The sequence below is a fragment of the Cyprinodon tularosa genome, unplaced genomic scaffold, assembly GCF_016077235.1.
Source record: "Cyprinodon tularosa strain WSP-4 unplaced genomic scaffold, ASM1607723v1 ctg5, whole genome shotgun sequence".
Taxonomy (NCBI): domain Eukaryota; kingdom Metazoa; phylum Chordata; class Actinopteri; order Cyprinodontiformes; family Cyprinodontidae; genus Cyprinodon; species Cyprinodon tularosa.
Window position 1 is genome coordinate 1,978,759 of NW_024039229.1, and position 13,322 is coordinate 1,992,080.

General features: G+C 45.1%; 1 protein-coding gene across 1 annotated transcript in view; it reads left to right on the forward strand.

Annotated features, from left to right (window-relative positions):
- Positions 1–1,271: 1,271 nt before the first annotated feature.
- LOC119795103 (major histocompatibility complex class I-related gene protein-like) overlaps positions 1,272–13,322 on the forward strand; it is a 30,769-nt gene continuing 18,718 nt past the window's right edge. Inside the window, exons 1-3 of the mRNA XM_038302927.1 lie at positions 1,272–1,338; positions 10,267–10,536; positions 11,651–11,929. Of these exons, the coding sequence (XP_038158855.1) occupies positions 1,290–1,338; positions 10,267–10,536; positions 11,651–11,929 (598 nt within the window). The 5' untranslated portion in view covers positions 1,272–1,289. The remainder of the gene's footprint in view (positions 1,339–10,266; positions 10,537–11,650; positions 11,930–13,322) is intronic.

Genomic DNA, 13,322 nt, shown 5'->3' on the forward strand with positions numbered 1-13,322 from the left:
GCCGTGAATTCGAACAGGTCTACCCTTCGGCGGGTTTTACCGCTGTGTGCTCTGTTGCTTAGCAACCGTGAAAGTTGACAAGCAAAGCAGGAAAATAATGAAAACCGAAGTTTTCAAAACTGTTTGTTTATTTATTTACTTTTCACTGTAAAGTAAACAAAGACTACACTCACAAGAATCCAGAGTGGAATAAAGGTGCCAACCACCGGGAGCAGGAACAAATAAAAGCAAATCTAATGATAGAAACCTTAGTCAGTTAAATAACATGCTGCTGTCATTTTGCACATCTCTCATGTTGCTGCTATTTTCAAATATCCATTACTGTAAAAGTGTCAATAGCTGCATATTGGTTATTTATTCTCCAGTTTTATATTGTTAAAACACTTTACAGTATTGTATTTTTTATATTTTACATTTGTGTGACCATTTTCAATAATCTTAATGCTGCTGTAAATTTGCCCATTGTGGGACAATTAAGGGATTTTCTATTCTATTCTTTAAAGGGGGTAGAAATATATAAGTAAATCTAAACAATGTATGTATAAAAATATATCTGCAAAATCTCTAATATGCAACAACAAAAAATACTTAACTAACATATTGGGCAAAACAGCAATAAAAAAATTAAACTCCTATCAGATTTATAGTCCCCACACTGCAGATATATTAGAATCGTCCTTCGAATCTGGCCTTATAAAGACGCGTCCCAGGATTTCGAACAGAGCAATTGTTGATTTTTATTGTCTTGTTGCTGCTGTCGCAACACGTGACTGAAATGTCATCAGCCGTCACAGTAATCTGTAACTCTTACATTTATTCATTTGATGTATCTTTTCCATTTAATCATATGCTTACCTGCTTATTGAACATTTATTTTAAATATTTAATTATCTTTAATTATGTCAGGGTTGTTCATCCATTGCTTGGATTTGCAGATGCAGTCAGCAATGCTGATGCAGGATTATTACCGAATTTACAAAGAAAAAACTTTTTTAGAACTTTGTCATGCTGAAATCCATGTATATGCCAGCTCCTTTCTGCTCAACTCCACATGCAGAAAACTTGATGCAATCTATTGTATTAAACTGCAACAGAGGCAGATCATAGGAAATATGTGGTAGCACATAATGTTTTTCTCATTGCTGTCAGCAAGATTCTGTATTAATCAGACTAACAGCCTTTACAGTTAAACATTAGCCTCCAAGTTAAAATAAATTAACAGACTTTGAACTGTAGGAAAAAAATAAAGCTAAACCCATTTTCATTTACACTTCAGCTTGTGAAGAAAGATGAAACGACTTTTGATGCTCTTTGTTTTCTGCCGTATCATGTTTGCAGGTAAGATAATAAAAAATAGATATTTTGTATGCATTTTTGTTTTTAGAATCTCTTCTCAAACTTCTAACTACGGTAACTAAATAGCTTTATTTAAACTCATCCATCCATCCATCCATCCATCCATCTTCCTCCGCTTATCCGGGGTCGGGTCGCGGGGGCAGCAGCTTAAGAAGGGAGGCCCAGACTTCCCTCTCCCCAGCCACTTCTTCCAGCTCTTCAGGAGGAACCCCAAGGCGTTCCCAGGCCATCCGAGAAACATAGTCTCTCCAGCGTGTCCTGGGTCTTCCCCGGGGCCTCCCCCCGGTGGGACGTGCCCGGAACACCTCACCAGGGAGGCGTCCAGGAGGCATCCTAAACAGATGCCCAAGCCACCTCAACTGGCTCCTCTCGACGTGGAGGAGCAGCGGCTCTACTCCGAGTCCCTCCCGGATGACCGAGCTTCTCACCCTATCTCTAAGGTAGAGCCCAGCCACCCTACGGAGGAAACCCATTTCGGCCGCTTGTATCCGCGATCTCGTTCTTTCGGTCATGACCCAGAGTTCATGACCATAGATGAGGGTAGGAACGTAGATCGACCGGTAAATCGAGAGCTTCGCTTTTTGACTCAGCTCTCTCTTCACCACGACGGACCGGTACAGTGCCCGCTTCACGGCAGACGCTGCACCAATCCGCCTGTCGATCTCCCGCTCCCTTCTTCCCTCATTCGTGAACAAGATCCCAAGATACTTAAACTCCTCCACTTGGGGCAGGACACCCCCCCTGACCCGGAGAAGGCACTCTACCCTTTTCCGGCTCAAGACCATGGCCTCGGATTTGGAGGCACTGATCCCCATCCCGTCCGCTTCACAATCGGCTGCGAACCGATCCAGCCAGAGCTGCAGATCACGACTTGATGAAGCCAACAGGACCACATCATCTGCAAAAAGCAGAGACGCAATCCTAAGGCCACCAAAACGGATCCCCTCAACACCTTGGCTGCGCCTAGAAATTCTGTCCATGAAGGTAATGAACAGAATCGGTGACAAAGGGCAGCCCTGGCGGAGTCCAACTCTCACTGGAAACGAGCCCGACTTACTGCCGGCAATGCGGACCAGACTCTGACACCGGTCATACAGGGACCTGACAGCCCGTATCAAAGGACCTGGCACCCCGTACTCCCGGAGAACCCCCCACAGGGCCCCCCGAGGGACACGGTCGAACGCCTCCTCCAAGTCCACAAAGCACATGTAGACTGGTTGGGCGAACTCCCATGCACCCTCCAGGACCCTGCTGAGGGTGTAGAGCTGGTCCAGCGTTCCACGACCAGGACGGAAACCACACTGCTCTTCCTGAATCCGAGGTTCAACTATCCGACGGACCCTCCTCTCCAGCACCCCCGAATAGACCTTGCCGAGGAGGCTTAAGAGTGTGACTCCCCTGTAATTGGAGCACACCCTCCGGTCCCCCTTTTTGAATAGGGGGACCACCACCCCAGTCTGCCAATCCAGGGGGACTGCCCCCGATGTCCATGCAATGTTGAAGAGTCGTGTCAGCCAACACAACCCCACAACATCCAGGACCTTGAGGAACTCCGGGCGGATCTCATCCACCCCCGGGGCCCTGCCACCGAGGAGCTTTTTAACCACCTCGGCGACCTCGCCCACAGAGATTGGAGAGCCCAGCCCAGAGTCCCCAGGCCCAGCTTCCTCAATGGAAGACATGTTGGTGGGATTGAGGAGGTCTTCGAAGTATTCCGCCCACCGACCCACAACGTCCCGAGTCGAGGTCAGCAGCACACCATCCCCACTATAAACAGTGTTGGTGCTGCACTGCTTCCCCCCCCGAGACGCCGGATGGCGGACCAGAATCGCTTCGGAGCCGTGCAGAAGTCTTTCTCCATGGCCTCTCCAAACTCCTCCCACACCCGAGTTTTTGCCTCAGCAACCATCCGAGCCGCATGCCGCTTCGCCCGCCGGTACCCATCAGCTGATTCCGGAGTCCCACAGGCCAAAAAGGCCCGATAGGCCTCCTTCTTCAACCTGACAGCATCCCTCACCGGAGGTGTCCACCAACGGGTTCGAGGGTTGCCGCCACGACAGGCACCGACAACCTTGCGGCCGCAGCTCAGATAAGCCGCCTCGACAATGGAGGAACGGAACATGGTCCACTCGGACTCAATGTGTGTTTAAACTCATTAAGGGGTAATTTGTGATTTAAAGATACAATATAAATTGAATTATCCTTATTTTGACCAATTTACAATGGCATTATTTGTCCAGATACCAGTTTAAAAAAAAGGGAAGATAACAGGCCAATCCGACAGCCCTGTTTTTATCTCAAATACATAAACATTGGTGATCAACGGTAACTTAATGTCAATGGTATGAATCCCTAACAAGAAAGTCACAAAAGACAAAAAAAATTTAAAAAAATTCCTCCTGCTTAAAAATAAAAATGATTGTTTCCCCAAATGTTTTTTTTTTTTTATGAGTTGCTTTTGAGTTTCCTTCTTGACATAGAATAGAATAGAATAGAATAGAATAGAATAGAATAGAATAGAATAGAATAGAATAGAATAGAATAGGTAATCCCTTCATTGTCCCACAATGGGGAAATTCTGGTGTTTACACAGCAGCAAAAAGATTATAGAAAAAAATGGTCACATAAATATGGAATAGTGTTAAAAGATAAACAATAAAATACTGTACTGTAAAGTGTTTTAACAACATAAGAATAAATAACAAATATACAGCTATGGATATTTGAAAATAGCAGCAACATCAGAGATGTGCAAAATGACAGCAGCATGTTATCCAACTGACTAAGGTTGAAACTGTGTAAAATCAGCATGAATGTAGCAAATTATTGAGATGGTTGGGAAGAGTGGTGTTTGTAGAGCAGGGGTCTCAGACTTGCGGCCCGCGGGCCAACTGCCGTCAAGACGATAGTTTGTGGCCCCCACCTTAATATAAAAGTTTAATGTTAATGCGGCCCGCGAGCTTGATATGATTGGCACTTTTTAGTGTTGTGTGCGGAGCTGAACGAACTTACCAATCACGGTGGAGTATATTGCTCTCGGGGGTGGGACATCTATTTGTCATTATTAGCATGCGGCACTTGCTCATTTTCCGTGCCCGTTCCAGCTTCACCATCCAGTCTAGACCTGGAAGTTGCTACTCAGTGTAACGTAATTAAGGCTAGGCGAGTAATAGAAAATTATTACATTCAAGAAGACCTGCTCCTAAACGGCAAAAATAGAAAAGGGAAAAACATTAATGAAAGTATTAAAAAAAACACCTTTTAAAACAATGCCTTTCTATAGTACTTTTAATATTAACATAATCATAAAACATAGTGTCTTAGTAACCTTCAGAATCTTTTCTATCAGAGCTGTTGTTTCAAGGACAAGCCTGTTTATACTGCTGCTTTATTGGTATGAGGAAGTTATGATTAAATAAATGACCATTTCGCATTAACGGGTAATGTTCAGCTGACTGTTCAGCACCTTTAGTGTCTTTGCATATTTTATCTGCATGCACTCTATGTGAGTAATTTAGCATCCTTATTGTACCCCACTTTGTCTATGTGGAGGTTTGAGGCAGAAACAGGAGCTGCAGAAAGATATAAAGGTAGTGCATATTTGTCATGATTTTTTTTTTAGAGATCTGACCCACGTACAGTAAACCAGTCAGAGAACCGGGGTAAAATTAAATTAAAACTCAGAGGTCATTTTTTATCAGTTTAAACACAATGTCAAAATCTATTTTTAATTTCTACTAATCATAATTTAACCCGTCTTACAAAGAAACCCTTGTTTATTTTTCAAAGGGATTTTATTAAAAGAAAGAAACTAATGGTTAAATTTCTCCCCATTTTTTATTACATAAAAGACTAAAGTAAAAATGTATTATTTCCTGGTTAGAAGATGAAATTCCCAAAATATTTAGGAACTTTACACACATCAGTCAGAGCTTGCACTTAACACAACCACAGGAACAAAGGCAGCAGCTCCACTTGATCACAGACAAATTACAGTTATTACAGTGATAAGCTGTTATGATGAGAGAAACAAAATTAATTTGTTATATTTCTTCTGTCAGTTTTTATCAGCCATTAAGACTGTGGTGTATCTGAATACAGTACAGCAAGGGTTAATGCTTTACGCAGGTTACGTACAGGGAGTACTGTAGACCAATAGGATTGTGTATGTGGGATCACGGGGGTGTGTGACGCCTTACGTCTGTGGAAGTTGGTTGTTCAATAAAGTTATGGAGTAACGTCAAGACACAGTTGGTCCGCGCTGATTTATTTCCTTAAAAATAGGAGATACGACATGGTGTCAGAAGTGCTGTGTTTATGACGGAAAAGAAAAACTGAAAGTGAACCCGGTCCACGGCGACAGAGACGGAAGGAGAGACTTTGGTGGATGTTATGACCGAACAACGGGAGGAAAACGTTGACGTGCAGCAAAGGGAAGCGAGCATGGCGGCTAACGCACCGACTGCTACATTTAACATCCAGCCACCGGAGCCCTTCGATTTCAATAAACCGCTCGAGTAGACAAAATGGATCCGGAGGTTTGAGAGATTTCGGCAAGCAAGCAACTTGGCCATGAACTCCGAGGAGCAACAGATTAACACTCTGATATATTGTATGGGGGATGAAGCCGACGATGTATTGAGAGGACTGAAGCTAAGTGATGCTGACAAGAAAGAGTACGACAAGGTAAAGAATGGATTCGGGGATTTCTTTGTTGTGAAAAAGAACATTGTGTTTGAACGCGCATGCTTCAATATGCGAAAACAGGAGCCAAATGAGACTGTCGAAGCATTTGTTACTGCTCTGCATGCTCTAGCTGAGCACTGTAAATACGGGGACTTGCATGATGAACTCATATGGGATAGGATCGTAGTGGGGCTTACATACACCAGACTTTCCGAACGACTGCAGATGGAGGGGAATCTGACTCTGCAAAAAGCCATAGATATGGCAAGACAGTCGGAAGAAGTAAAAAAGCAACAGAGCACACTTAGAAGTGACGCTAGCAGCGTGATGCAGATGGAGGGCAGCTCCATAGACAGACTGATAAAGAAGGGACAGAAGTATGTATACTCGAAAAGCAGTGGTGCCCGTGCACGCCAACGCTCGCAAGCCAGAGACAAGGACATGCAGCCCAGCGCCCGGTGTTTCAAATGTGGAGGTCCCTCTCACACCAGAGCGGAATGCCCCGCCAACGAGGCAAAATGTCGGGGCTGCGGAAAAAAAGGCCACTACCAGCGTGTCTGCAGAAACAAGGCTGTAGTAGCGTGCATTGAGGAAGAAGATAGGAAAAGTTTCTTCCTGGGTTCTGTGACATGCAAAAACAATAAGTGGGAGGTGGATGTCGAGATAAAAGGGAAACGGCTGAAGTTCAAAATTGACACTGGCGCAGATGTAACTGCGATTTCTGAAAATGACCTGAAAGACTTGTACACAGGGGCACAAAAGCCTGTTCTCCATGAGCCAGAGAAACCCTTGCTGGGTCCAGGAAAGACACAGTTAGAGGTAGTGGGCTATACAAAGCTGCAGCTGACATATAAAGCTAAGCAGACGGAGGAGAAGGTTTATGTGGTCAAAAACCTGGGCACACCTTTGCTTGGGTTACCTGCCATTATTGCCCTGGACTTACTTATTAGAGTCAACAGTGTCACTATGGACTCTTTAAAGACAACCTACCCAAAACTTTGCAAGGGTCTAGGCGACATTCAACGACCTTACCATATCAAGCTCAAGCCTAACGCTATACCATTTTCTCTAAAGACACCACGGAGAATCCCTCTGCCACTGATGGGAAAGGTGAAGGAGGAGCTCCAGCGAATGGAAGAGATGGGGGTCATCAGGCGCGTTGAAGAGCCTACAGATTGGTGCGCTGGCATCGTCGTTGTCCCAAAGAAGAACAGCCAGCAACTACGCCTGTGTGTGGACTTCACAGGTTTGAACCAGTATGTGTGCCGCGAGAAGTACGTCCTACCATCAGTCGAACAGAGCCTAGGGATGCTAGCTGGAGCCAGGGTCTTCAGTAAGCTAGACGCGAACATGGGTTTCTGGCAGATTCCCTTAGCAGAGGAGTCAGCGAAGCTCACAACATTTATAACACCTTTCAGACGGTACCATTTCCAGCGTCTTACGTTTGGGATTAACTCTGCGCCTGAGCACTTCCAGCGTGTTATGGCGGAGGTCATAGAAGGACTGGATGGGGTAGTCTGCCACATCGATGACCTGCTGGTATGTGGAAAAGACCAAGATCAGCACGACGTTCGTCTACATGCCCTACTGAGAAAGCTCGAGCAAGTAGGGGTAACTTTAAATACAGACAAGTGCGAGCTCTCCAGGAGTGAGGTGGTCTTCCTCGGGCATGTCATCACCGCGTCAGGTATCAGGCCTGATCCAGAGAAGATAAAGGCGATCAGGGACATGAAAGAGCCTACGAACGTGAGCGAGTTGAGGAGCTTCCTGGGAATGGTGAACCAGGTGGGGAAATTCATACCCCAACTGGCAGAGAAAGACAAAGCTCTCCGCGACCTCCTCTCAAAGAAAAACTGCTGGCTGTGGGGTGTGGACCAGGCGGCGGCTTTCAGGGTGCTGAAAGAGGCACTGACCTCTCCACCGGTCCTAGCCATGTATGACACGAGCAGGGACACCAAAGTATCGGCAGACGCCTCGTCGTACGGACTGGGGGGTGTGCTCCTCCAGAAATGGGACAGTGAGTGAAGGCCGGTGGCTTACGCATCCCGCTCACTTTCACCCACAGAGCAACGCTACGCGCAGGTCGAAAAGGAGGCCCTGGGTCTAACCTGGGCATGTGAGCGCTTCCGGGACTTCCTGTTAGGAAAGCACTTCTGTCTAGAGACTGACCATAAACCACTCCTTTCCTTACTGGGCGCACAAGCGCTCGACCTGTTGCCACCAAGGATACAGCGTTTTCGAATGAGGCTCATGCGCTACTCTTACGACATCGTGCATGTTCCAGGGAAATCGCTCTGGACTGCCGACACGTTGTCACGGTCACCAAATCAGGAACAGATGACCGCAGATGACACCGAACTAATGGAGAGCACGAACATTTATGTGGACTGCATTGTCAACAATTTGCCGGTCAGTCCCACGTTTATGGACACACTAAAGACACAGCTGGAGGCTGACAGTGTGTGCTCTCGCGTCATGAAAATGTGTGCAGACGGATGGCCAGAGCACACAAAGCAGGAACCGCTCCTAAAACACTTCTGGCCTGAACAGGCCACACTCACTGTACAAGATGGATTGTTGCTGAAGGACACGCGTCTGGTCATTCCAGCAGCAATGCGGAACGACGTGCTGGACAGGCTGCACGAGGGTCATCAAGGGGTTGTGAAGTGCAAAGCACGTGCCCGTCAGACCGTGTGGTGGCCCGGGCTCGGACAACAAATCACGGAGATGGTGCTCAGATGTAGAACGTGTCTGCAAGAGCGCCGTAATCACAGTGAGCCGCTCATGCCGTCAGACTGCCATGAGCGCCCGTGGCAAAAGCTGGGGGCCGACCTCTTTGAGCTAGGGGGGAAGATCTATCTCCTCGTCGTTGACTACTTCTCCAGATATGTCGAACTCGCCCTGTTGACACACACAAAATCCAAGGATGTGATTAACCATCTCAAGTCAATGTTTGCCAGGCACGGCATCCCAGAGAGTCTCATGTCTGACAATGGGCCTCAATTTTCCGGCCAGGCGTTCGCTTCCTTCGCCACAGCATATGGGTTCAAACACCTTACCAGTAGCCCCAAATTCCCACGTAGCAATGGCGAGGCTGAGCGAGCTGTACAGACCATGAAAAATCTTCTGAAGAAAGCATCCGACCCGTACATGGCTCTTCTTGCATATAGAGCCACTCCTCTTCAAAATGGATACAGCCCGGCACAGTTGCTCATGGGTCGACGCCTCCGCACCACAGTGCCGACACATCCATCTGAGCTACAACCTGCGCTGCCTGACCGCAGCTTGCTGTTTCAGAAAGAAAGGGAGAAGAGGATGTCAGATGCTGCAAACTTCAACAGGCGTCATCGTGCGAAGCCACTTAGTGGCCTGTCACCAGGTCAGGAGGTGTGGATGACTGACTCAAAAACATCTGGGACAGTAATCCAGAGGCACACCTCGCCGAGATCTTACCTTGTGGACACACCGCATGGGGAGGTAAGACGAAACCGCATGCATCTTATACCACTCCAGTCGCCAGCACAGGATGAGGGTGGACAGCAGCAACAGGAGCCACTGCCGGTCCTAGAGCAGGATCATGCACCACCTGTTTTGGGGTCTCCAGTGCCTTCTCCGGGAGATTCTACTCCCAGAACCAGGTCTGGAAGGGTGATTAAACAGCCCACTAGACTGAACTTATGAGTAAGAGAGAAAAAAAAAAAAGAGAGAGATGGTGTTAATGTTCATAATGTGCAGGAAATGTTGTTTTATAATGTACCGGTTCCAGAGGAAAAGTGTAAAAAAAAAAAAAAAGAAGTTTGAAAATGTTGTATTTGGGAAATAGAATTTAAGAAGTTAAGACAGTTATAGTCAGAGAATCAGAAGTGTTTGTTTAACAGGTTTTGTTTAACCTTGCTTTCTTCCTCAGGTTTAGATGGACTTTAAAAAAAAAAAGTAAAAAAATATGGGGGGAGATGTGGTGTATCTGAATACAGTACAGCAAGGGTTAATGCTTTACGCAGGTTACGTACAGGGAGTACTGTAGACCAATAGGATTGTGTATGTGGGATCACGGGGGTGTGTGACGCCTTACGTCTGTGGAAGTTGGTTGTTCAATAAAGTTATGGAGTAACGTCAAGACACAGTTGGTCCGCGCTGATTTATTTCCTTAAAAATAGGAGATACGACAAAGACCAGACTTCAACTCTGATATTTATGGATAAATGTACAACTTTCACACCACAGATAAACACTCAATTAAGTTTTTCTTTACTGGATCCACTGGTCTCACGTTTTTCTCAGAGTTTGAGATTCTTGTGACGGTCGATGATATTCCTGTTGCCAGCTGCGATGGTGCCAACAAGACTGTGAAACTGTACTATGACTGGGTAAAACGTTTCCTCAATGATGACCCAGCGCTGCATAGCTTTTACCAGAATCAGTGTTTTCATGTTCAAGCTGAAGACTTCAAAAACGGTCTCACTATTTTGAAACACATTTTCAAACAACCAGAAGGTATGTGGTAAACAGCAGGCGTTATGTTTCAATGATCTGCTGCATTTAACTGAATGATAATGAAAGGTGAACTTCTAACTTCAGTTTTTGATTTGGGAAATAGCTTGAGGGCTATGTCACGTCTTTTCATACTACCTGAGGCATATTCAACTATTCTATTTAACTACAATAACTGCATGGATTACATTTAATATAACAAAAACTGATCTCAATTAATTTGAAATTGCAATCAAATATTTCTTTAATGGTTTATTATAATACAAAACAATGTTTTGTCTAAGAAACTATTTCATGAAGAGAAGAAATATTTTCAAGACATTTACTTGTGCATGTCAGACCTCTTTGTTAAAGTTTTTAAACTTTAGGGTTTGATGCTCCATTTTTGTTGTTGAAAGATTTGTGATTGCTGGGAACATTAACATCCTGAAGAGGACTAAAAATAAACTCTGTAAGGCTCGTCTTTATTGGTTAGCACTGACTAAATGTCACCACACACCAGTTGCAGTTGCGTACGACCTTTTAAATCTCCAATACGATTTTTTTTCCTTGTCTCACTGACTGCGCATATAGAGGCGCCCACTAAGCAAATAAATGAATAAACCACTGGTGCAGCTATAAATATAAATAACTTTTCAGGAAAAAAGCCTGAAGGCTTATTAAAGTTTAGATGCCTACAGCTATTTTATGTATTACAAGCTTCAACAAAAATCATCAACCTGTGAAGGGGAATAAACTAAGCTTTGTCCTCCGCAGCACTGCTCAGCGACACAGAGGAGAGAGAAAGTAAAACAGGTTCTTTAAAATTTATAACTGATAATGATATGCTAAAGTGAAACCTTCTTTGGGGGTAGGAGAACTCTTTCTTATTATCATTCTTCTTATTCATCTGCTCCCTCTGCTATATATATGGTTCAGTCCAGCTATCGGGGCCAGATCATTATCTTTAGTTTTCCATGTTTTCTGTGTCGTTTAGTTTTGTATAGTCCTCAGTTCGTTTCCTGACTCTTGGGAGCCTTCCCACCTTCTGACTCACCTTAAATACTGCGTCCTGCTGTCCCCATTTTATGACATATCATTAATGACACCAGTGTTACTTCTTTCATTTCTTCCTCAGGTATCCATGTTTTACAGAGGATGTATTCATGTGAGAAAGATGATGAGACTCAGAAAGTTAATGCAGTTTGCATGTATGGTTACGATGGAGAAGACCTTATGGCACTGGATTTGGAGGCTGAGACATGGATCACTCCAAACTCACAAGCAAACCCAAATAAAACACTGTTGGGCAGTGACAAAGCCAATATTTTGTTGGACAAGAATATTCTTACCAAGGACTGCCCTGATTGGATGGAGAGATTATTGAATGGAGGGAAGAATATTCTGCTGAGAACAAGTATGTACATTACACTATCCGGTTACTGTGGTGTTATTTGAAAACCAAACCTATGTGAGATAAGATCCTCAGAACCCTAAAAAACATGTCATTGTAAGGTAGAAGGTGATTTTATGACTGCTCTTTATATCTACAGTCCTCCCATTTCTTTACCACAGAATACTGTTATTGTTATTAATATGGATAAACCTTTTAAATGGATGACTCAGGGCTCTTTTCACAAGAAGATAATAGATAATAGACATAATAAGGCACTAATGGAATGCTACTACTCCAGTAACTGTGGCCTGATACTGGTCTATGCCTCTAAAAATTTAATCAGGTATTGCAGGCTAACAAAGACCTTAAGGACTCCCCATTCCTTAGGGGTGGACCCGTTCTTCTGGTTTAATTTGCATGTCACTCTATAAAGCTTGGAACTCAATGCCTACTCTGACATTTTGAATTGAAAAGGGTTCCTGAAGGGAGGCAAAACGTCTTTAAACTTGGAAAACAAAGTCCAATGGATTGTTATTTAACTTTTTTGGAATGACTATGACTGACTAACTGACCTATGAAATAAAATCATGGCTCAGATGAGAACCTCTCAACCCTAGCAATGGCTAGCAAGGTTAAGTAAGGTACTACTGCAACCATCACATAATCTAATGAGCTGATACAAAGCCTAGTGTAACAGACTGTTCTATGTCTGTATGTTAAAGTGGTGTCCATCCCTGTTGCCGGGGAGCGAAAGTTCGCCGGGTGTACGGCAGGGGGAGCTTGTGAGTTTGTGGTTATGTGTTGAGAGAAGAAGAAGAAATAAAACCGGAAGCGGGGCTACCGCCGAAAACTCCGACCCGTCTCTTGTCCCGTTATTGCCTATAAAGTACGTAATACGGACCCAAAACGCTCGGTTACATTGGTGGCAGCGGTGGGATTCCTCTACTAAACCCCCGTTGTTTTTCTAAGTTTTTTTCGTAGCGTATTTAGCCCGTGACGGCTAATTGTCAGTCGGTTAGCATAGCATCTCCGATATAGCCGGCTAGCTAACCTCGTGCGGTGCGGTAGAAAACAGCACTTAAAGGACATGTGGTCGGCAGATGAGGACCCTTTTAAACCCAGCCCGAGCAGGCTTGGCAGATACTCACCGGGCAGTGATGTTAAGATTGACCTCCCCCCTCCTTTCACCGGGGATGGCAGCCAGAGTTTCCTCAGCTGGGCAAGGCAGCTAGAGGTGGCCGTTGGAGCTACAGCCAGGGGCGGCGGCAACTGTGAGGATGAGCTGGTGAGGATTCTGCCCACTCGTCTCGGCAAGTCCGCGTTTCTGCTGTGGGACAGCCTCTCCGAAGCAATCAAGTCGGATTATACTATGATGAAGGAGAGACTTGGGGCAGCTTTTGGACAAAGGCAGTTG